Source organism: Sorghum bicolor, chromosome 10 (genome assembly GCF_000003195.3).
Source record: "Sorghum bicolor cultivar BTx623 chromosome 10, Sorghum_bicolor_NCBIv3, whole genome shotgun sequence".
NCBI lineage: Eukaryota > Viridiplantae > Streptophyta > Magnoliopsida > Poales > Poaceae > Sorghum > Sorghum bicolor.
In genome coordinates this window covers 60,914,080-60,931,593 of record NC_012879.2, presented here as the reverse complement: position 1 = coordinate 60,931,593, position 17,514 = coordinate 60,914,080, and the positions used below count along the sequence as shown (strand labels likewise).

General features: G+C 47.5%; 3 protein-coding genes across 4 annotated transcripts; 2 read left to right on the top strand and 1 right to left on the bottom strand.

Moving 5' to 3' along the window:
* Positions 278–4,087, top strand: LOC8069235 (MLO-like protein 9). 2 transcript variants are annotated; one of them, XR_002448361.1, is made up of 10 exons: positions 278–1,192; positions 1,314–1,374; positions 1,518–1,606; positions 1,708–1,782; positions 1,880–2,018; positions 2,123–2,337; positions 2,440–2,475; positions 2,596–2,663; positions 2,809–3,123; positions 3,510–4,087. XR_002448361.1 is itself a non-coding variant. In XM_002439024.2 (9 exons), exons 1-9 carry the CDS (start codon positions 554–556, stop codon positions 3,032–3,034), a joined length of 1,548 nt encoding a protein of 515 aa, XP_002439069.1. In that variant the 5' UTR covers positions 278–553; the 3' UTR covers positions 3,035–3,441. The 2 variants fall into 2 exon arrangements, 1 of the variants encoding a protein (XP_002439069.1); XM_002439024.2 differs by lacking the exon at positions 3,510–4,087 and having other exon boundaries at positions 2,809–3,441.
* Positions 4,977–7,800, top strand: LOC8066388 (monosaccharide-sensing protein 2). Its single transcript, XM_002439023.2, has 2 exons — positions 4,977–6,799; positions 6,884–7,800. The coding sequence occupies exons 1-2, from the start codon at positions 5,144–5,146 to the stop codon at positions 7,529–7,531; spliced, it is 2,304 nt and encodes a 767-aa protein (XP_002439068.1). The 5' UTR covers positions 4,977–5,143; the 3' UTR covers positions 7,532–7,800.
* On the bottom strand, positions 10,981–11,875 carry LOC8066387 (probable E3 ubiquitin-protein ligase ATL45). Its single transcript, XM_002437595.2, has one exon. It carries the CDS (start codon positions 11,792–11,794, stop codon positions 11,174–11,176), a length of 621 nt encoding a protein of 206 aa, XP_002437640.1. The 5' UTR covers positions 11,795–11,875; the 3' UTR covers positions 10,981–11,173.

The following is a 17,514-nucleotide window of genomic DNA, read 5'->3' as shown; positions in this document are numbered from 1 at the left end:
TTCTTTTGTGGGAAGTCATAGAAGTAACATATGTGATGGCACTATTTCTACAAAATCCTCAAGATTTTGGCTGGTAGGGCGCACAAGGTGCGCAAAAATTTATAGTAATAATAAAGATAGCCGCTGCAAATGGTTAAGGTGACGAAGCCCAGAAATCGGAGAGAATTGAGTTGGACCTGCATCGATCTGCATGCTAGGTGGAGGAAGGTCCGGAATTTGCGCGCGGCCTCTGCTTGGAAATGGATGGGACTTTCCGTAGTACTCAGGTCTGTGTAGGTCGCATGCGGTGGCAAGCTGGGATTGCTAGGAATTCGTGGTCACCCCCGAGTAGAGGGAATTCTTGCATGCCGGGCGTCCCCTCCTTCGGCCTCGAGCACGTCATCCTCGATCTCTTCTCCGATCCCGGCGTGGAGCGTCCGTCCGTCGTCCATCTCCCCGGCCGGATCCCTTCATCCCTCTAGGTAGCTAGCTAGCTAGGCCGGCCAGGTGATCATCGTCGAGATTCGATCTGAATCCAATAATCAATCGATCGATCGGATAAGGAGTAACAACAATGGGGGGCGGCGGCGGCGGCGGCGGCAACACGCGGGAGCTGGACCAGACGCCGACATGGGCGGTGGCGTCGGTGTGCGGCGTGATCGTGCTCATCTCCATCCTGCTGGAGAAGGGGCTCCACCACGTGGGCGAGTTCTTCTCCCACCGCAAGAAGAAGGCCATGGTGGAGGCCCTGGAGAAGGTGAAGGCGGAGCTCATGGTGCTGGGCTTCATCTCCCTCCTCCTCGTGTTCGGGCAGAACTACATCATCAAGATCTGCATCAGCAAGAACGCCGCCAGCACCATGCTCCCCTGCAAGCTCGAGGCCGTCGAGGCCGCCGGCGCCGGCCACGGCAAGGAGCCCGCGGAGGGCAAAGCCGCCGGGGGCAAGGACGGCCACGGCAAGGAGGGCGCCGCCGTCCCTGGCAAGAAGAAGGCCGCCGCGGAGCACCTCGGCGGCGTGCTGGACTGGCCGCCGCCCTACTACGCGCACAACGCGAGGATGCTGATGGAGGCGAGCTCGAAGAGCAAGTGCCCCGAGGGGAAGGTGTCGCTCATCTCCATCAACGCACTGCACCAGCTGCACATCTTCATCTTCTTCCTCGCCGTCTTCCACGTCTCGTACAGCGCCATCACCATGGCGCTCGGCAGGGCCAAGGTCGATTTCAATCAATTTCCTTTCTTTTATTTACTGCTGCTACTACTACTATATGTAGGTGTTTGCACTGGAATGATGAAGAAGCTAATAAAAGGATGATATATGTCTTTGAAGCATGCAGATACGTGCATGGAAAGAGTGGGAGAAAGAAGCGGCAGGGCAAGACTATGAATTCTCCAATGGTATACATAATATGCGCTGATGAATTTGATGATAGAAATGCCCCTCGGTTCTAGCTACATATTGACAGTATCTTGGGTTGTTCTGAATTTCTATATATATTAAACTGTCAATCAACATTTATATATCCCTGCATGCATTGCAGACCCGACGCGGTTCAGGTTCACCCACGAGACTTCCTTCGTGAGGAACCATATGAATGTGCTCAACAAGTTCCCAGCATCCTTCTACATCGTAAGATATATAAGATGCATTATATTCATGCATGCATGATTAACAAACAGACAGACAGACAGACTGACTGACTGACAATTTGTGTTCGATCCGGCCGGCAGAGCAACTTCTTCCGGCAGTTCTTCAGATCCGTGAGGCAGGCAGACTACTCCGCGCTGCGCCACAGCTTTGTCAACGTAAAAATGTCACCGACGTGTTCATTCATTCATCGATATACCTTTGGCAAGCAATCTAATGCAATTAATCAGCAATAATGTATGTACTGGTATGCAGGTGCATCTTGCCCCTGGCAGCAAGTTTGATTTCCAGAAGTACATCAAGCGGTCACTGGAGGACGACTTCAAGGTGATCGTGGGGATCAGTCCTACCCTCTGGGCTTCTGCTCTCATCTTCCTCTTCCTCAATGTCAATGGTACGTTTTACGTGAGCTATATATGATCATCCATCTTCTATACATCATGTTGATGTGTGCTATAATATATATGTATTCATATTGCAATGTACGTGTACGTGCAGGATGGCACACCATGCTATGGATATCCATCATGCCGGTGGTGATCATCCTGTCCGTGGGGACGAAGCTGCAGGGCATCATCTGCCGCATGGCCATCGACATCACGGAGCGGCACGCCGTGGTCCAGGGCATCCCGCTCGTGCAAGTCAGCGACTCCTACTTCTGGTTCTCAAAACCAACCTTCGTGCTCTTCCTCATCCACTTCACCCTCTTCCAGGTCCGTCCGTGCTGTCTTCCATTGCATTGCATTAGTTTTATGCTTTATTATTTGCCTTTTTAATTGCAATGTGTTCAGAATGCTACCTCTCTGTCTCTGCAGAATGGCTTCCAGATCATCTATTTCCTCTGGATTCTGGTACGTACCCGGCGGCCATTATTTCTGTTTATCAACATGCCATGCATGTTATTGCTTCATTCAGCTGTGACTGACGATGATGGAGATGTCTGTCTGTCATCTTGAATCTGCTGCATGTAGTATGAGTACGGGATGGACTCGTGCTTCAACGACTCGAAAGAATTCGTCTTTGCACGCCTCTGCCTTGGGTACGTATCTGATCGAGGTGAATATATATATATATATATATATATATATATATATATATATATATATATATATATATATATATATATATATATATATATAACAACAACATTACAAACAATAATGATCTGTATGCATGGCATGCAGGGTGGTTGTCCAGGTGCTGTGCAGCTATGTGACACTCCCGCTCTACGCGCTCGTCTCCCAGATGGGGTCCACCATGAAGCAGTCCATCTTCGACGAGCAGACCTCCAAGGCCCTCAAGAACTGGCGCGCCGGCGCCAAGAAGAAGCACCCCACCAGCTCCAAGCACGGCGGCGGGGGCTCCCCCACCGCTGGCGGCAGCCCCACCAAGGCCGACGGCGATGCGTAGACGACGCCGGCCGGCCGGAGGCGCAAGACAGGCCAGAGGAAGAGGCGAGTAATTAAGACTTCATCATCAAGGTCGACGACGACTGATCCGTACGTCTCCTCCGATCCGATCGATCCTCATGAAGCAGCTATAGCAATGCAACCTTTAACTCGATCGATCCATCCAGCTTTCTATATATGATTAATTTGTTACATATATATAACTTATTTGTATGTAATTGTACCAGTAGCAATCCACACGCGTGCGCCGCATGCAATGTACCTTGAACTATTCATGCGTACGCACGGTGTATAGGAAACGTACGTACCTTAGCAGACAGTATGCAGAAACAATCTCTCTACATTTTGCTTTTTAATTTATAAACCACAGTACAGTGTAGCTATATGGAAGAATTTACATTCAGCAAACTTATTTGGTGTCATAAATGTAAATACTCCTGTTCTACAAACTCTTTTTTTTTTGTTGAAACAAACAGGGGGAGAGAGAGATTCTCCACCAAATTTCATTCAAATCGAGACCTCCACAGAAGCAGAGATAGAAGTATATATAGAAGTATTGTTACAGGCTAGGAGGAAACAACGTCAAGCATTTAGGACCAAAGCATCCTGGTCGTTTCTAAGGCGTTTTCGCCATATTACAAAGTCATCGCAAACTCTGGAAATAACAGAGCGGCTAGTAGGTGATTCGCGTCTGAAGATTGTGCCATTTCGTGCATCCCAGAGACGCCAAAGGATGGACTATAGAACAAAGGGCCAGAGCTTCGCATCAAGGTGTGAGGGAATCCGAACGTTCCAGACATCGACATCTGAGAGAGTGCCAACACCGTCAACACCATCTGAGTCTCTGAGAGAGTGCCTGGTAGCTAGTATGGGAGAAGAGAGCAGCATGGGAGACATTGAGAGGACCCTCAGGCAACCAGCAGTCAAACCAAAAGGAAGTAGATGTGCCATTACGAACATTAAAGATCGATAAGTGGAGTGCTCATCGTGGATGATTTTCCAGTGTTGGAACTAATAATAATAGAGTTATCAAAAGTAGTGTCTTCCCGCAAAATCCACTCTTTTCAAGGCGTCTCTTCTGGGGAGAACAGTTTATCAGGGCACTCACACTTTAGACTCTATCATAGAGTCTAAAGTTATTTATTACCTCGAACAATGTGGACTTGGAGTCTTATTTTTTTCTACCTCTTTCTTCAATAAATATGCTGCCACATCAGCAAAATACCATAAATAATATGTAATTAAGTGTCTTGGACTCTATGATAGAGTCTTGCATTGTGAGTGCCCTCAATAAACTTCATAAGGAGACACTGATTTTGAAGCTCAAGATCTTTAACACCTAGGCCCCCTTGAGCTTTACTTGCGCGAACAATATTGTCCCAAGAGACAAGACGTTTGGAGCCATGGCAGTTGTCTTCCCCTGTCCAAAAGAAAGCACGGCGGCGGCGATCAATGGCTTTGATCACAATTTTTGGGATAGACAAAGCAGACATAGCATGGAGAGGGATGGAGCTGAGGACAACATGCAGTAGGGAGAGGGTTAGACGGCCGGCGCGGCTAAGCAACGAGGCACTCCAACCGGCCGGAGATCTGACCATTTATAGGTGCTTGAGGAACGGGAATTTCCCAGTGCTGCGACGGCGTCTGGTCCAGCCAAGGGAAAGGTCAGTGGCCACCTGTTCAGAGTCTCTCACTACAGATATCAGACATGGACAGGACAGGACAGCTTCTACTGATCATGAGCTCCTGTTGCAGACTGACGCGTGCAACCTGCCTTCTTTCCATACCGTCCACGTACGCATGTTGCGCTGGCCCTTGCATACGTGGCTGATGATCTGACGGCTTGACTTTTGACGGTGCTCCGCGACGATGTGTGTTTGAAAGATGGAGCAAGTTGGTAGGCTTCCTTCTCGGATCTCTGGATCTCTGCATTGCACGCACGCTCGCTCGCTCGCCGCCTCCTATTTTCCCGCTCGATATTAACCAACCATTCACCTCACCTCTTTAATTAACAAATTAAACTCGTCTGATCTCAAACAACATTCTTCTATCTACTCTCATCAATCAACTTTTCTTCCATCTCAAGTCGGATCGGATCAATTCGCCTGCCATGCAAGGGGCCGTGCTGGTGGCCATCGCGGCCGCCATCGGCAACCTGCTGCAGGGATGGGACAACGCCACCATCGCCGGCGCCGTGATCTACATCAAGCGCGAGTTCCACCTGGAGACGCAGCCGGCCGTGGAGGGCCTGCTGGTGGCCACCTCCCTGATCGGCGCCACCATCATCACCACCTTCTCGGGCCCCGTCTCCGACATCGTCGGCCGCCGCCCGATGCTCGTCGCCTCGTCGCTGCTCTACTTCGCGGGCGGCCTCATCATGCTGTGGTCCCCGAACGTGCTGGTGCTCCTCCTGGCGCGCCTCGTGGACGGCTTCGGCGTCGGGCTCGCCGTCACGCTCGTCCCCGTCTACATCTCCGAGACGGCGCCGCCGGAGATCCGGGGCCTCCTCAACACGCTGCCGCAGTTCACGGGCTCCTTCGGCATGTTCTTCTCCTACTGCATGATCTTCTACATGACGCTGGGCGACCACCCCAGCTGGCGCTTCATGCTCGGCGTCCTCTTCCTGCCCTCCCTCGCCTACCTCGCGCTCACCCTGCTCTACCTCCCGGAGTCGCCGCGCTGGCTCGTCAGCAAGGGCCGCATGAAGGAGGCCAGGGCCATCCTCCAGATGCTGCGCGGCAGGGAGGACGTGTCCGGCGAGATGGCGCTCCTAGTCGAGGGACTCGGCAGCGGCGGAGACACCGTCATCGAGGAGTACGTGCTAGGCCCCGCCGCCGGCGACGAGTCGGAGCACGACACCAGGGACCAGGTCACGCTCTACGGGCCCGAGCAGGGCCTCTCGTGGGTGGCGCAGCAGGTGCAGGGCGCCCGCAGCAGCGTGCTCGGCAGCGCCGTCGAGCTCGCGTCGCGCCAGGGGAGCATGTACGAGCAGATGAAGGACCCCGTCGTCACCCTCCTCGGCAGCGTCCACGACAAGATGCCCGGCGGCGACTCCGGCGCCAGCGCCAGGGGAAGCACGCTCTTCCCCAACCTCGGCAGCATGCTCAGCGTGGCGGAGCGGCCCGGCGACTGGGACGAGGAGAACGTGCCGCCCAACGACGACCTCGACGACGACGACGAGGAGGAGGAGTACCTCTCCGACGCCGAGGACGCGGGAGCAGGAGGCGCCGCCCAGCTGCACGCGCCGCTGCTGTCTAGGCAGAGCACCGACGTCGACGTGGACACCAGCAGCAGCAGCAGCAAGAAGGACGCCGGCAGCACCAGCCAACCGCCCGGGAGCAGCCCCATGCAGAGGTACAGCAGCATGACGACGGGCGGCGAGACCGCCAGCACCATGGGCATCGGCGGCGGCTGGCAGCTGGCCTGGAAGTGGACGGAGAAGGTCGGGCCCGACGGCGTCAGGCGCGGCGGCGTCAAGAGGATGTACCTGCACGAGGAAGGCGGCGATGGTGGGGACTCGTCGTCGGGCCCACCACGAGCACGAGCAGGGGAGTACGTGCACGCGGCGGCGCTGGTCAGCCGCTCTATGCTCTACACCAAGGACGTGCTCATCGGCCAGAGCCCCACGCCGGCCTTCGACAACCCGCCGGAGACGGTGGCCAACAACAAGGCGGCTGCGGCAGGCGGCCCCCGGTGGGGCGAGCTCCTTGAGCCGGGTGTCAGGCGCGCGCTCTTCTGCGGCGTCATGATACAGATCCTGCAGCAGGTAACCATGCATGCATATTGTAGTATATATATATATATACATATATATAAGTCACTCATAATTTAAAAAAACAAAAAATGACAGTTCTCTGGCATCAATGGTGTCCTATACTACACGCCCCAAATCCTTGACCAGGCGGGTGTGAGTGTCCTACTCGCCAGCCTCGGCCTCAGCGCTGACTCCGCGGCCATTCTCATCAGCGGGCTCACCACACTGTTGATGCTCCCTAGCATTGGACTCGCCATGCGCCTTATGGACGTGGCTGGTCGCCGGTCCCTATTGTTGTGGACAATTCCTGTGCTCGTTGCGTCGCTCGTGGTGCTCATTGTGGCAAACCTGGTGCCCATGGCGACGACAGTGCACGCGGTGCTCTCCACGGCGAGTGTCATCGTTTACTTCTGTTGCTTCGTCATGGGGTTTGGTCCCATCCCCAACATCTTATGTGCTGAGATCTTCCCCACGCGTGTTAGAGGACTCTGCATCGCCATATGCTCCCTCACCTTCTGGTTGGGCGACATTGCTGTCACCTACTCTCTTCCTGTCATGCTTAAGGCCATCGGCCTCGCCGGCGTCTTTGGCTTCTACGCCTTCGTCTGTTGCTTGGCGTTAATCTTCGTATACCTCAAGGTGCCTGAGACCAAGGGGTTTCCGCTTGAGGTTATTATCGAGTTCTTCAACATTGGCGCCAAAGCCCAGCCGGAGCAGCAGCAGGAACAGCCGCAATTGCAGTGATGATCGATGATATCCGTCCAAATGCATGTTTACTATTCATTCTGTTTTGGATTGGATGAATCGGAACTTAATTCATTTATTTTCTTTTGTATAAGGCTATCAGTAGAGGCTTAGTTAAGTTTGGCTACGAACAACCTGCTTGTATTGACATTATTGTTCGTTAGCAGATGTTTATCAAAACTTGATTCTTCGTTCAATAATGTAAATGGATCTCACCATGAGCTGAATGGCGGCAATAATTGTTCTCCTTGCACTTTACTGTTTTATTATGTTAGCATTATGATATCCCATTAAATATGTTTGATGTTCTGTATTATTTCAGTGTTTTCTCTTTGTAATGGGGGTATATACATTGCATATCAATTGCGGCTGAATAATTTAGTCTCCGTCAACACTTATCCGTTGTTGCAATATTGCACCCATAAGGCTTAGTCTCACTCTTCATCGTTGCAATATTGTATCAATACTGTAGCTAGCAGAGCTACAACGTTGTTGTATTTTGACAGAGCCAGGGCTAGCCAACACCATGCTATAGTTTGTATAATGCACTTTGCGGGGGAGATAGAGCTGCCTTAGTCTCAGTCACAAACGACAATTTGTTGGTGAAGCTTGTGTCTTGTTTGTACAAGTGGGGGGTCATGTAGAATGGAGGTGGTGGTAAATAGACTAGAAGCGAGGTTATGTAGATTAAAAGTGATGATAAGTAGACTAGGAGGAGTTTGCAAGATGTAAGTGTTGTTTGAATCATGAGCACACTAACAAAATATTGATAACACTCATGCGAATCTTGTACAAGATTTATGCCTGCTACAGCCTACTTGATGTGGGATCTACATATAAGGGAAAAGAGATTTGTCAATTTTTTTTACACATCTTCCCTTGGTGGAATCAAATATTACATATAGGGCATTGGGCCACATATAGCTAGGTTGGGCATTTTAAAAACACTTGAGTACAGGAGGTGGGGCATAGAGTTTTGCTACAGTGATTTGTTTGGGCTCATGCTACTTAGTAAATATGTAGCCTTCGTTGTCAGCCTGAGCGTTCGGTTTAAACCGATGGTTCGGTTCGATTTTTTCGGTTTCCAAAGAATGAGAACTGATCGGTTCTCCAAAAAACCAAAAAACGACAACTTCAGTTTCGGTTTTTTACTTCGGTTTTTTCGGTTTAAACCGAAATAACCGAAACCTTTAACTAGCCCAATACAGGCAACTGAGTTCAAATATGCAGAACTAGTCTATACAGTACATAGCCCAAAGTCCAAGTGTTTCAAGATTTATAGAGCTCAAATATTACAAACTTACAGTACGTATTGTCATAATAAACCACAAACAAATGAGAAAATCGAGAATGACAGAACTTGAGCATCAATTATTTTGTAGGAATAAAAAACACACAACAGCAACTGAGCATCCATTATCTGGTAGGCACTAGGCAGCAGCCAGCAGCAACATGAGGAAGAATTCAGCCTGCCAAATGAGAAAACATGCAAAATTTAAACTGATGAATTCAAAACAAAAACCAGCTGCTTCAGATGTAGCCATTCAGGTATCTAGGCAGGGTACAAACTATTTAACTAATCAACTAACAAGAAAATGAGACATGTTTGCTGCAGATCTAATGAACTAATCAACTAACAAGGAGCAAACCAACCAACAGGCATCTGGATCTATTACTATTAAGCAGTAAGCAAGAAGAACCAAAGACTTACATTGGAGGACTGCTCTGTTCTTGCGGCCATTATATTTGAGGAGGTTGACAACGTTGGTTGCGCCGCCGAGTCCCGTCCGAAGTCCACAGCTTCGCCGGCGCCGCTCGCCCGCTCCGCCTGCTCCTTGCTGGGTGCGCCCTGCACCGCGCGGCCGCTCGCCCGCTCCGTGCCTCCGCCTGGCCTGCTCCCTGCTCGGTGTGCACTGCGCCACGCGGCTGCTCGCACTCCCACACTGTGCTGCGCGCCCGCGCAGCCGCGCTGCACCCGGCCGCCTGCCGCCGCCTCGAAGGATTAGGGTAAGGAGGGAGTGACCGAGTGAGGGATGAGAGTGCTAGTGGTGGACTGGTAGTACCATGGTGGGCTGTGAGCCTGAGGGTGAGTGGGCTGGTGGGCTGGCTATGCTATACGCATTCGTCGAATTGTGTGTGTGTGTGTCGAGTCCTTACGTGCTGCTCGGTTCCTCGGGTGTTCGGTTCAGTTTGACATAGGAACCGAAGCCGAAGCCGAACACCGAAGTACAAACTGAAACCGAACCAAAAAACCGAAAAAACAACTTCTCGGTTCGGTGTTCGGTTTTGGGTGAAATTGTGCCCAGGCTGACTTCGTTGTACATATTTTTTATTATGCCATGTGATCGACTGTGCTCAATGGCATGTCTGGCCATAGATCTAGGACTTGATGACCTAGTCTGTGTGTGCCTCGTCTGAGGGAACCAGGTTTGGAGCGTGTCGAGGACGGACATGAGATCCTCAGGGGAGAACTTCCCCCAACGATGAGGAAGTGCTAATTAACGCCACCACGTGTGTACACTGGCAAAGGAAAGATCGACAAGGGTCCCGATGGATGTTGTAGACCTGCCTCCTCGTGCCGGAGAAGAGCGTCGTGAAAAATGGACGGGCCAACTCCACGTCCTATATATGTGCCATCGCGCTTAGTGGTGGGCGTGTTGTGATGATGCGATGGCAAGGGGGATCATATCGATCGGCCAATTGTCAGTTGCATGCACCGATCGAAATGGGATGGGAGGAAGTGATGAAATGGGGCATCGATGCCTGCTTGCTGTCTGTCTTCATTCAACGACAGGTAGCCTGCAGGTAGTAGCAGTAGCGTGCAAGATGCGGAAACAAAAAAAAAAAAACACACACACACACACACAAGGAATTGAAAGAGGGATTCCCCTTTCCATCCTCACAGATTTCTTGCTCCAGCGGATCAGGTGAAGACGCAGACGAGACGACGACGGTCAACAGAGGATTTTTTTTTTTTCTGATTCTTGATTGAGATGCTGCTTTATCTATCAACCTTGTGAGTTGTGACTTAAGGAGGAAGAAAGGCATGCAAATGCAGTCTAGTATTCTGTTGCTACCTGTTGCTATTGCTATCTGTGGAGAATAAAGAATCGAGCAGAAGAAGAAGGAGAAGAAGTTGAATGGATTGCATCGGCGGCGGCGGCCGCCGAAAAGCTGATGTCTACTTGTGGAGCTCCGACACCGATCCTATTGCTCGCTTTGCTTTCAGTGTTGAGACTGTGCTATTGCCTGGTATTGCTTCAGTCCAAGGTAGGAACATGTCACTGACTGATGAAGAAAAGTTTGGCTTCTCAAATCTCCACCAAATGTGCCTTGACAATTCCACTGAAAACTGAAATGTATGCGCAGTGGAGGAATCCAGCAGCCCAGGATGCCGACAGCTCATGTTTTTTTTTTTCTTCCCTCCATTCATTTCCTTGACAACTAGCTAGGAGCATATATCAATATAACTATGTAGTATTTGCGTAAATTACAGTGAGTGATGATGATAAGTGCTTGCTAGTTTACATACATCCTACGCTACACCCAACACTCCAAAATCCCACGCCACACCCCAAAAATACAGTAGACTGATGAAAAAAGAGAGAGAGAGAGAGAGAGATTGACGAACGCCGGGCCGGGTCAAGGCAAGAAGGTGTCGTATCCAGGAGCCGGACTTGCGGCCATGAGCACGTGGCCGCACCTCCCGCAGGCGCCGCCGGGCGACACGACGGGCGGCTGCGGCAGTTGCTGGGCCGGGGCGGCGACGATGCCGGCGCGGCAGGAGGGGCAGGTGGCACGCGTGCGGAGCCAGGCGTCGACGCAGGCCACGTGGAAGGCGTGGTCGCAGCGCGGGAGCACGCGCAGCGCGTCGCCCTCGGCGAACTCGGCGAGGCAGATGGCGCAGTCCGAGGAGGAGGAGGCGGCGGCGGTGAAGGGCACGGTGGGCAGCGCGTCGATGGCCTTCTTCTTGAGACCTTTGGGTGGAGGAGCCTGCTCCTGCTGCGCGGAAGACGAGGCGGCGGCAGGCCCGCGGCCGCAGAGGCGGCAGGCGCAGCGGGAGACGAGGGCGAGGCCGAGCACGCAGACGAGCGCGCACAGGAAGGACGCCAGGATGACCACCATGTCGGAGTCCACCGACACCGCCGCCTGCTGCTGCTGCTGCTGGGGAGGAGACGACGACGACGCCTGCTGCTGGCTCGGTGTCGCGGTGGCGGTGGAGGCTGCTGCCTGGAGGCGGAGGCTCGCCGGGGCACGCGGCATGGCGCTCTGCTCTGCTCTGCTCTGCTCTCGAAACGAAACAGGGGAGTGGGAGTGTGACACGCAGACCGAGCATGGCCGTGGCGACCGGATGATTCGGATTTTTATAGATAGAGCAGCTCAGCCGCGTGGAAGTCCAGTCTCAACCGGCGGCAGCGGGTGGGGGTGGGTCCCGCAGAGCAATGGTGGCAGCCTACCAAGCAAGCAAAACCGCTGGGCTTTTCCAATCAGGCAGGCAGGCCAGGCAGGCAGGTAGTGGTTGCTGTACAAAGTGCAGCAACAACTGCTGCTGCTACATTGTTTTGCACACATACGTGTACCGTGCCGGCTACAACACCAACCAACAAAGTGTTTGCATGCGTGGTTCAAACATTGCTTTCACAAACGTAAATTAAATGTAATTAATCCAATTTAGAGCCTATTTGATGCACCGGCTAAATTTTAGCTGCCAAGCATTTAAACATCCCAGTTAAAAAGACTAGTTAATGTTTAGCTAGGTCTTATTATATATTTCCACCTAGCTAAAATTTAGCTAAGTCTATTACTTGGAGCATTCAAACACCTTAAGGGCACTCCCAATGTTAGAAACTACATGTAGTTTCTATACGTATTAATTTTTATAGACACTATTATATGGAAACTATGGTCCCAATGGATACTTTCTATAGAATATTTTTCTCCAATCACATTCATTCTCTCTCCATTCTTAACCAATCATATCACTTCATGTCTTTTGTGTAGATATGGTTTCTAACTTAGACCTAGTTTCTATTATTTTTGCTCTCTCTCTTCAATAAATTTCTTGCCACATCAGCAAAATGCTTAGGTGGTACTATAATTAATGTCTATAGAAACCACAATGGTTTCCGCATTGGGAGTGCCCTAAGGGCCTGTTTAAATTTGAAATTTTTTGGTCCAAAGAGAAAAAAAATTGTGGAATTGGGGCCTGGGAACTAAACGTGACCAAAAAAATTTTGGGGCAAAAATTTTGGGCTACAACTATGCACACACTCCCATGGAAGCCCACCAATGACAACTGCAAATGCATGCAGCCCAAGTTGTGTCAAAAAAAATTTGCCAAACTAAACACCTAAAATTTTTCGCGTATGCTGATCACAAAATTTTTTACCACTTTGAACAAAAAATTTTAAATCTAAACAGGGCCTAAGTAAAAGTTTGACCAAAACTTTTAGCTACCTAAAGTTTTAGCTTGCTTTACCACATAATTGATATATCCTTATAATTGGGTACCTCGTATTTTAGTACCCAAGGAGTACTAACTATAGAGCTGACTATTAATAATAACACTAATAATGGATGTAAATACAATCTTACATAGCATTTGGTTCACATGTTGTAACATAATTGGTACCGGGCTATCTCTAGATCCGATCCACACGATAACGTAAAAGTTTAGCTAGCTAAAATTTTAAAGTTAGACCCTCTCTGGATCCACTAGTTATATTTTAGCCAGCTAAATTTAGTTATAGCGGATTCAAATAGTCAACGACTAAACTCAGCTAAACTTTAGTTGGAGACTAAAACATACACAATCCCTTTAGCTGTTTCAACCTAGCTAGAATTAGCTAAAAGGCATCAATGATCAAACTACATGCTAAAGTTCAGCTAGAGGATCTAAACACACCAGCTCAAGTTTAGCTCGCTAAACAATAGAATTAATGAGAGTAGTATAGTCAAGGTTTTCAATTAGCTAGATGATCCAAACACCCCCAGCTAAAGTTTAGCTAGCTATTCTTTAGTTGGATAAATTTTAGCTCTAGCAATTAGCTAGCTAAATTTTAGTTGGGGTGGATCCAAACAAGGCCTGTGAGTAGAAGTTATGGTTACCATTTTTGTGCTGGTGATAGAGAGGTTAGTTGTTGGTATGTGTGTGAATGTTGCACTTTTTTAATTGGGTAGAGGTAACTTCGGATAATTTTTGAATGCTTAGATATCTTATATTTCAAGACAAAAGTAGTAGGGAACTCTTAATATCCACCTACCAAGTGGTTGGGTTTGGATATCTGGTTGGAGGCTTGGTGGTGCAATGAACTAAGACCCATTTAGATCTCCTAAGAAAAATTACTGAGAGTTTTTTTTTAAAAAAAAGAAAAATGACTAAGAATGGATAGAAAATTAGCAATAAGATCTAAATATTGGAACCAGCTATATATCTATTCACCCTCTACTATTTGCCTGTTCCCACTAAACAAAGACAATAATCTAGGATTCAAGCACCCCCACATCTTTATTTAGAAATCCAAATCTACATCACTCTATATATCTAGCATCACTATGAGAATAAGATCAAATAGAGCCAACTAACACATGTTAGCACCCTTCACTAATGGACTAATAGTTAAGCTGGAGGGCAATGAGCTCTAAGATTGTTTGGCAACACAACTTATAAGTTGACTTATAGGTGTTTGTGGATAGCAAAAGAGACATAGATGTGTCCTTAATTGTTTCATGCATGTAGAGATGACAAAAGTTAGCAACGACCCTCTAGATCCTCTGTGGGCCTAAAGTTCTAAGAGTATCTCTAAGAATATTTCTTAAATTCACTCTCTAGATCCCTCATTTGTAGAGACATTTGAATCGATCTCCATATACAATGTTTACATGTTCTAACAATTTATCTATATCTTGTATGCACTTTGGAGAGCTATCTTTGCTCCCCACCTTTGCTTGGCGAGAAACTAAGAATGAAGGAGGACAATATTTGGATTCATCTTATTGAAGAGATGTTGGAGTGCTTTTCTTTACACCAAAGTTAATATTTTTTATCAATATGGAATGATATAATTAAAGAAACTTTAGAGTTGATATAATTTGTATAAGATACCAAATGGTCTAGACTTGTGTTGTTACCATCTCTAGAGGCGGCTCAGTCTCGTCTCTCTTGGAGGATATACCAATTATTCTGCCCATAGTGTTGGACAACTATAGTTATATAATCATGATTGATCGGACAACTATAGTTATATAATCATGATTGATCGATTGGTTCTAACTCATACTCTCTGCATACCTATAAAGAAAGTCATTTTGGAATGAATCATGAATAACTTTTAAGTTGTTGAGTTTAGAATGTGAAAAACATATTAATAAATTTGTCTTAAAAAATATTTTCATTAAAAATATACATGTACCACTTTTTGATAAATATTTTTATAAAAACAAATAGTTAAAGTTAGATTTTGAAGATCGTATCATTGTCTTAAACGACTTTTTATATGAGGTACAGAGGGAATATATATATTATTTTAGCATCAATTTTGCTCCCGACACACAACTTCAATTGCTTTTCAACAACACTAGACACTAGTACATTGGCACACTATACAGGCGGTTGGTAACATATTTCTACATGCGTTTTCTGGATCCGCCTGCGCTGGAGGCCTGTACAAATCGTCCATTTCCACAGGCGGTCACTTGAGAGCCGCCAGTATAAACATTTTACACAGGCGGCTCTCTTAGGAAACCGCCTGTGTAAATGTTCATTTACACAGGCGGTTTCCTAAGAGAGCCGCCTGTGTAAACCTATTAAAATATGTATTATTTATTTATTTTTTAATTTATCTATTTATTTATTTATTATTTTATTGTTATTATTTAAATATATTGATATTGGTTGGTCTTCTAACATAGCAACATGTAATTAAAATACTTCATCTCATACATACATACATTTGTATACATCAAAGTTTGGTGCTCAAAGACATAAAGTTAATTACAATAGTATATCCATCATCACACATCATATATATATATATATATATATACATCAAAGTTTGTTTCTGTCCTCTAATAACCCTCTTTAGTAAGTTTGAGCTTACTAATCTCTGTTAGCACTCGGAACTCTGGCCTGGATAATTGGCTTTCATCATCATGATATTTGCCTTCACGTGGAATGACATGCTTCATGATGAACGAGCATATGTCCTCAACTATGTTGTCTAAAGCACGTTCGTCCATGCGCTCCGCCGTCCCTTGCTTATATACCTGCAAAGAAAGTGTATAAACATTATATATTTTATGACTTCCAACTTTAATAGACTATTACTTATATTACCTTGTCAGGGTTCCTTGCATATCGTCCGTTTTCCCTCATGTTCTCGCACACGTAGTAGCCACAGAGGACAGATAACGGTGGTTGCTTCATGCACTGTATAACAGGAGAGTGGTTATTTAATTATAGTTGCAACTGTGGTCGTATGTGTATGATTTGTATTCATAATAGTAAATTTCTATACGTACCGGCCAGTTATGTATAACCTCCAATGGTTGCCCTGGTCTCTTGGACTCGCACTTTCCATGATTTATCTTATAGAACCTGTATGCCCTATGATCTCAAATAGAATCACCATGTTATTGTCAAATTCTCACTATGCTTAAGTATGCATGCATAGCTTGACTTACAGCTCTAGCAGTTTGATGAATGGAGCATAGCTTTCTTTCGGGTAATCTGCGGAGTCTAGTACCAACACCCTTCCCTCCTTGGGATAAATGATGAAGCATATCCAGTGCCTCCTGCTTGAATTAAATCCATGATGCATTTATGCATTGGAATAATTTAGATAGATATTTGTAAACTCACACTTACCCAAAGTGGTACGGGGCCACCACCGCTTTCCTGTCTTGAAACTTTATCAGTGAATGTCCAATGTACAAGGCGTATTTAGCTTCAAAATCAAGTTTCAACTTTCGGAGTTTCTCATCCCGTTCTGCACCTTCCAAACCCTGTACCTCTGTGCTGTCATTCCTGATCCGGAATGTGTGCCGATCTTCGGCTATATCTATTGGGCAGAGATAGGCATTCCTTTCTTCGGCACAATAATTTAGGTCCGAACCAAAATACATATCTTGTTGATCATATAACATTCTGCAAGACAAAAGCATGTCAGATATTGAAAATTGATGCAACTACAATGTGTGTAACTATGTAACACTTACAATGCAAATGTCGTTACGATCTGTACATCTAGCATCTCGTGGTTCATCAGTGCCCACATGTCATCAAATGTAAGCATGCATTTGTTAGTACTCTGGCTGAGAAATGCTATTTGTGGTATGCGCATGCTTATTGTGTCGATGCCAGCAGAAGAGGCTCTCATGTACCAGTCATGAAACCTTTTTATACCACTTGGTTTCTTCATAAGTTTGGTCCGACTGAGTAGAGGCTTTCCCCACACGTACTTTTTGGGGATAGTCTTGTAGTCTTCTGCAGTTGGCACCTTGAAATTGACAGGAGTTATGACCTTAGGCGCCGGCACCTCTGACTTTGCTAGCTCAGAAATCTCATGCTCTTGTATTGTGCGTTTCGAAGCAATGCCTGACAAAAATCTCACTTGCCCAGCTGATTTTTTTTCTTTGGCTCGAATGGTGAAATCAACTTAGGTATCGGAAATACTTTCTTCTTTGGCACCTTTGGTGGCTCACTTATTGGTTCTGGATCTTTCAGTTGTGGGGAAGGGGTGGAATTGAATGGTGGTGGAGATTGTGTTGACTGTGGGGTAGAAAGATCATGGAGAGGAGATGGTTGATGGACAGGGAAAACATGGAGAGGTGATTCTGGTGGGTCAGAAAGAGACTGGGGAGGTGAAGGCGGTGGGTTAGGAAGAGGATCGATATGAGCTGACGACTCTTGGGTTAGTGGCATCTCTTGAGAGGGTGGTGGTGGCTCCCTTAGTTGCACGTCCCTCCGAGGCCATAGGATGAAA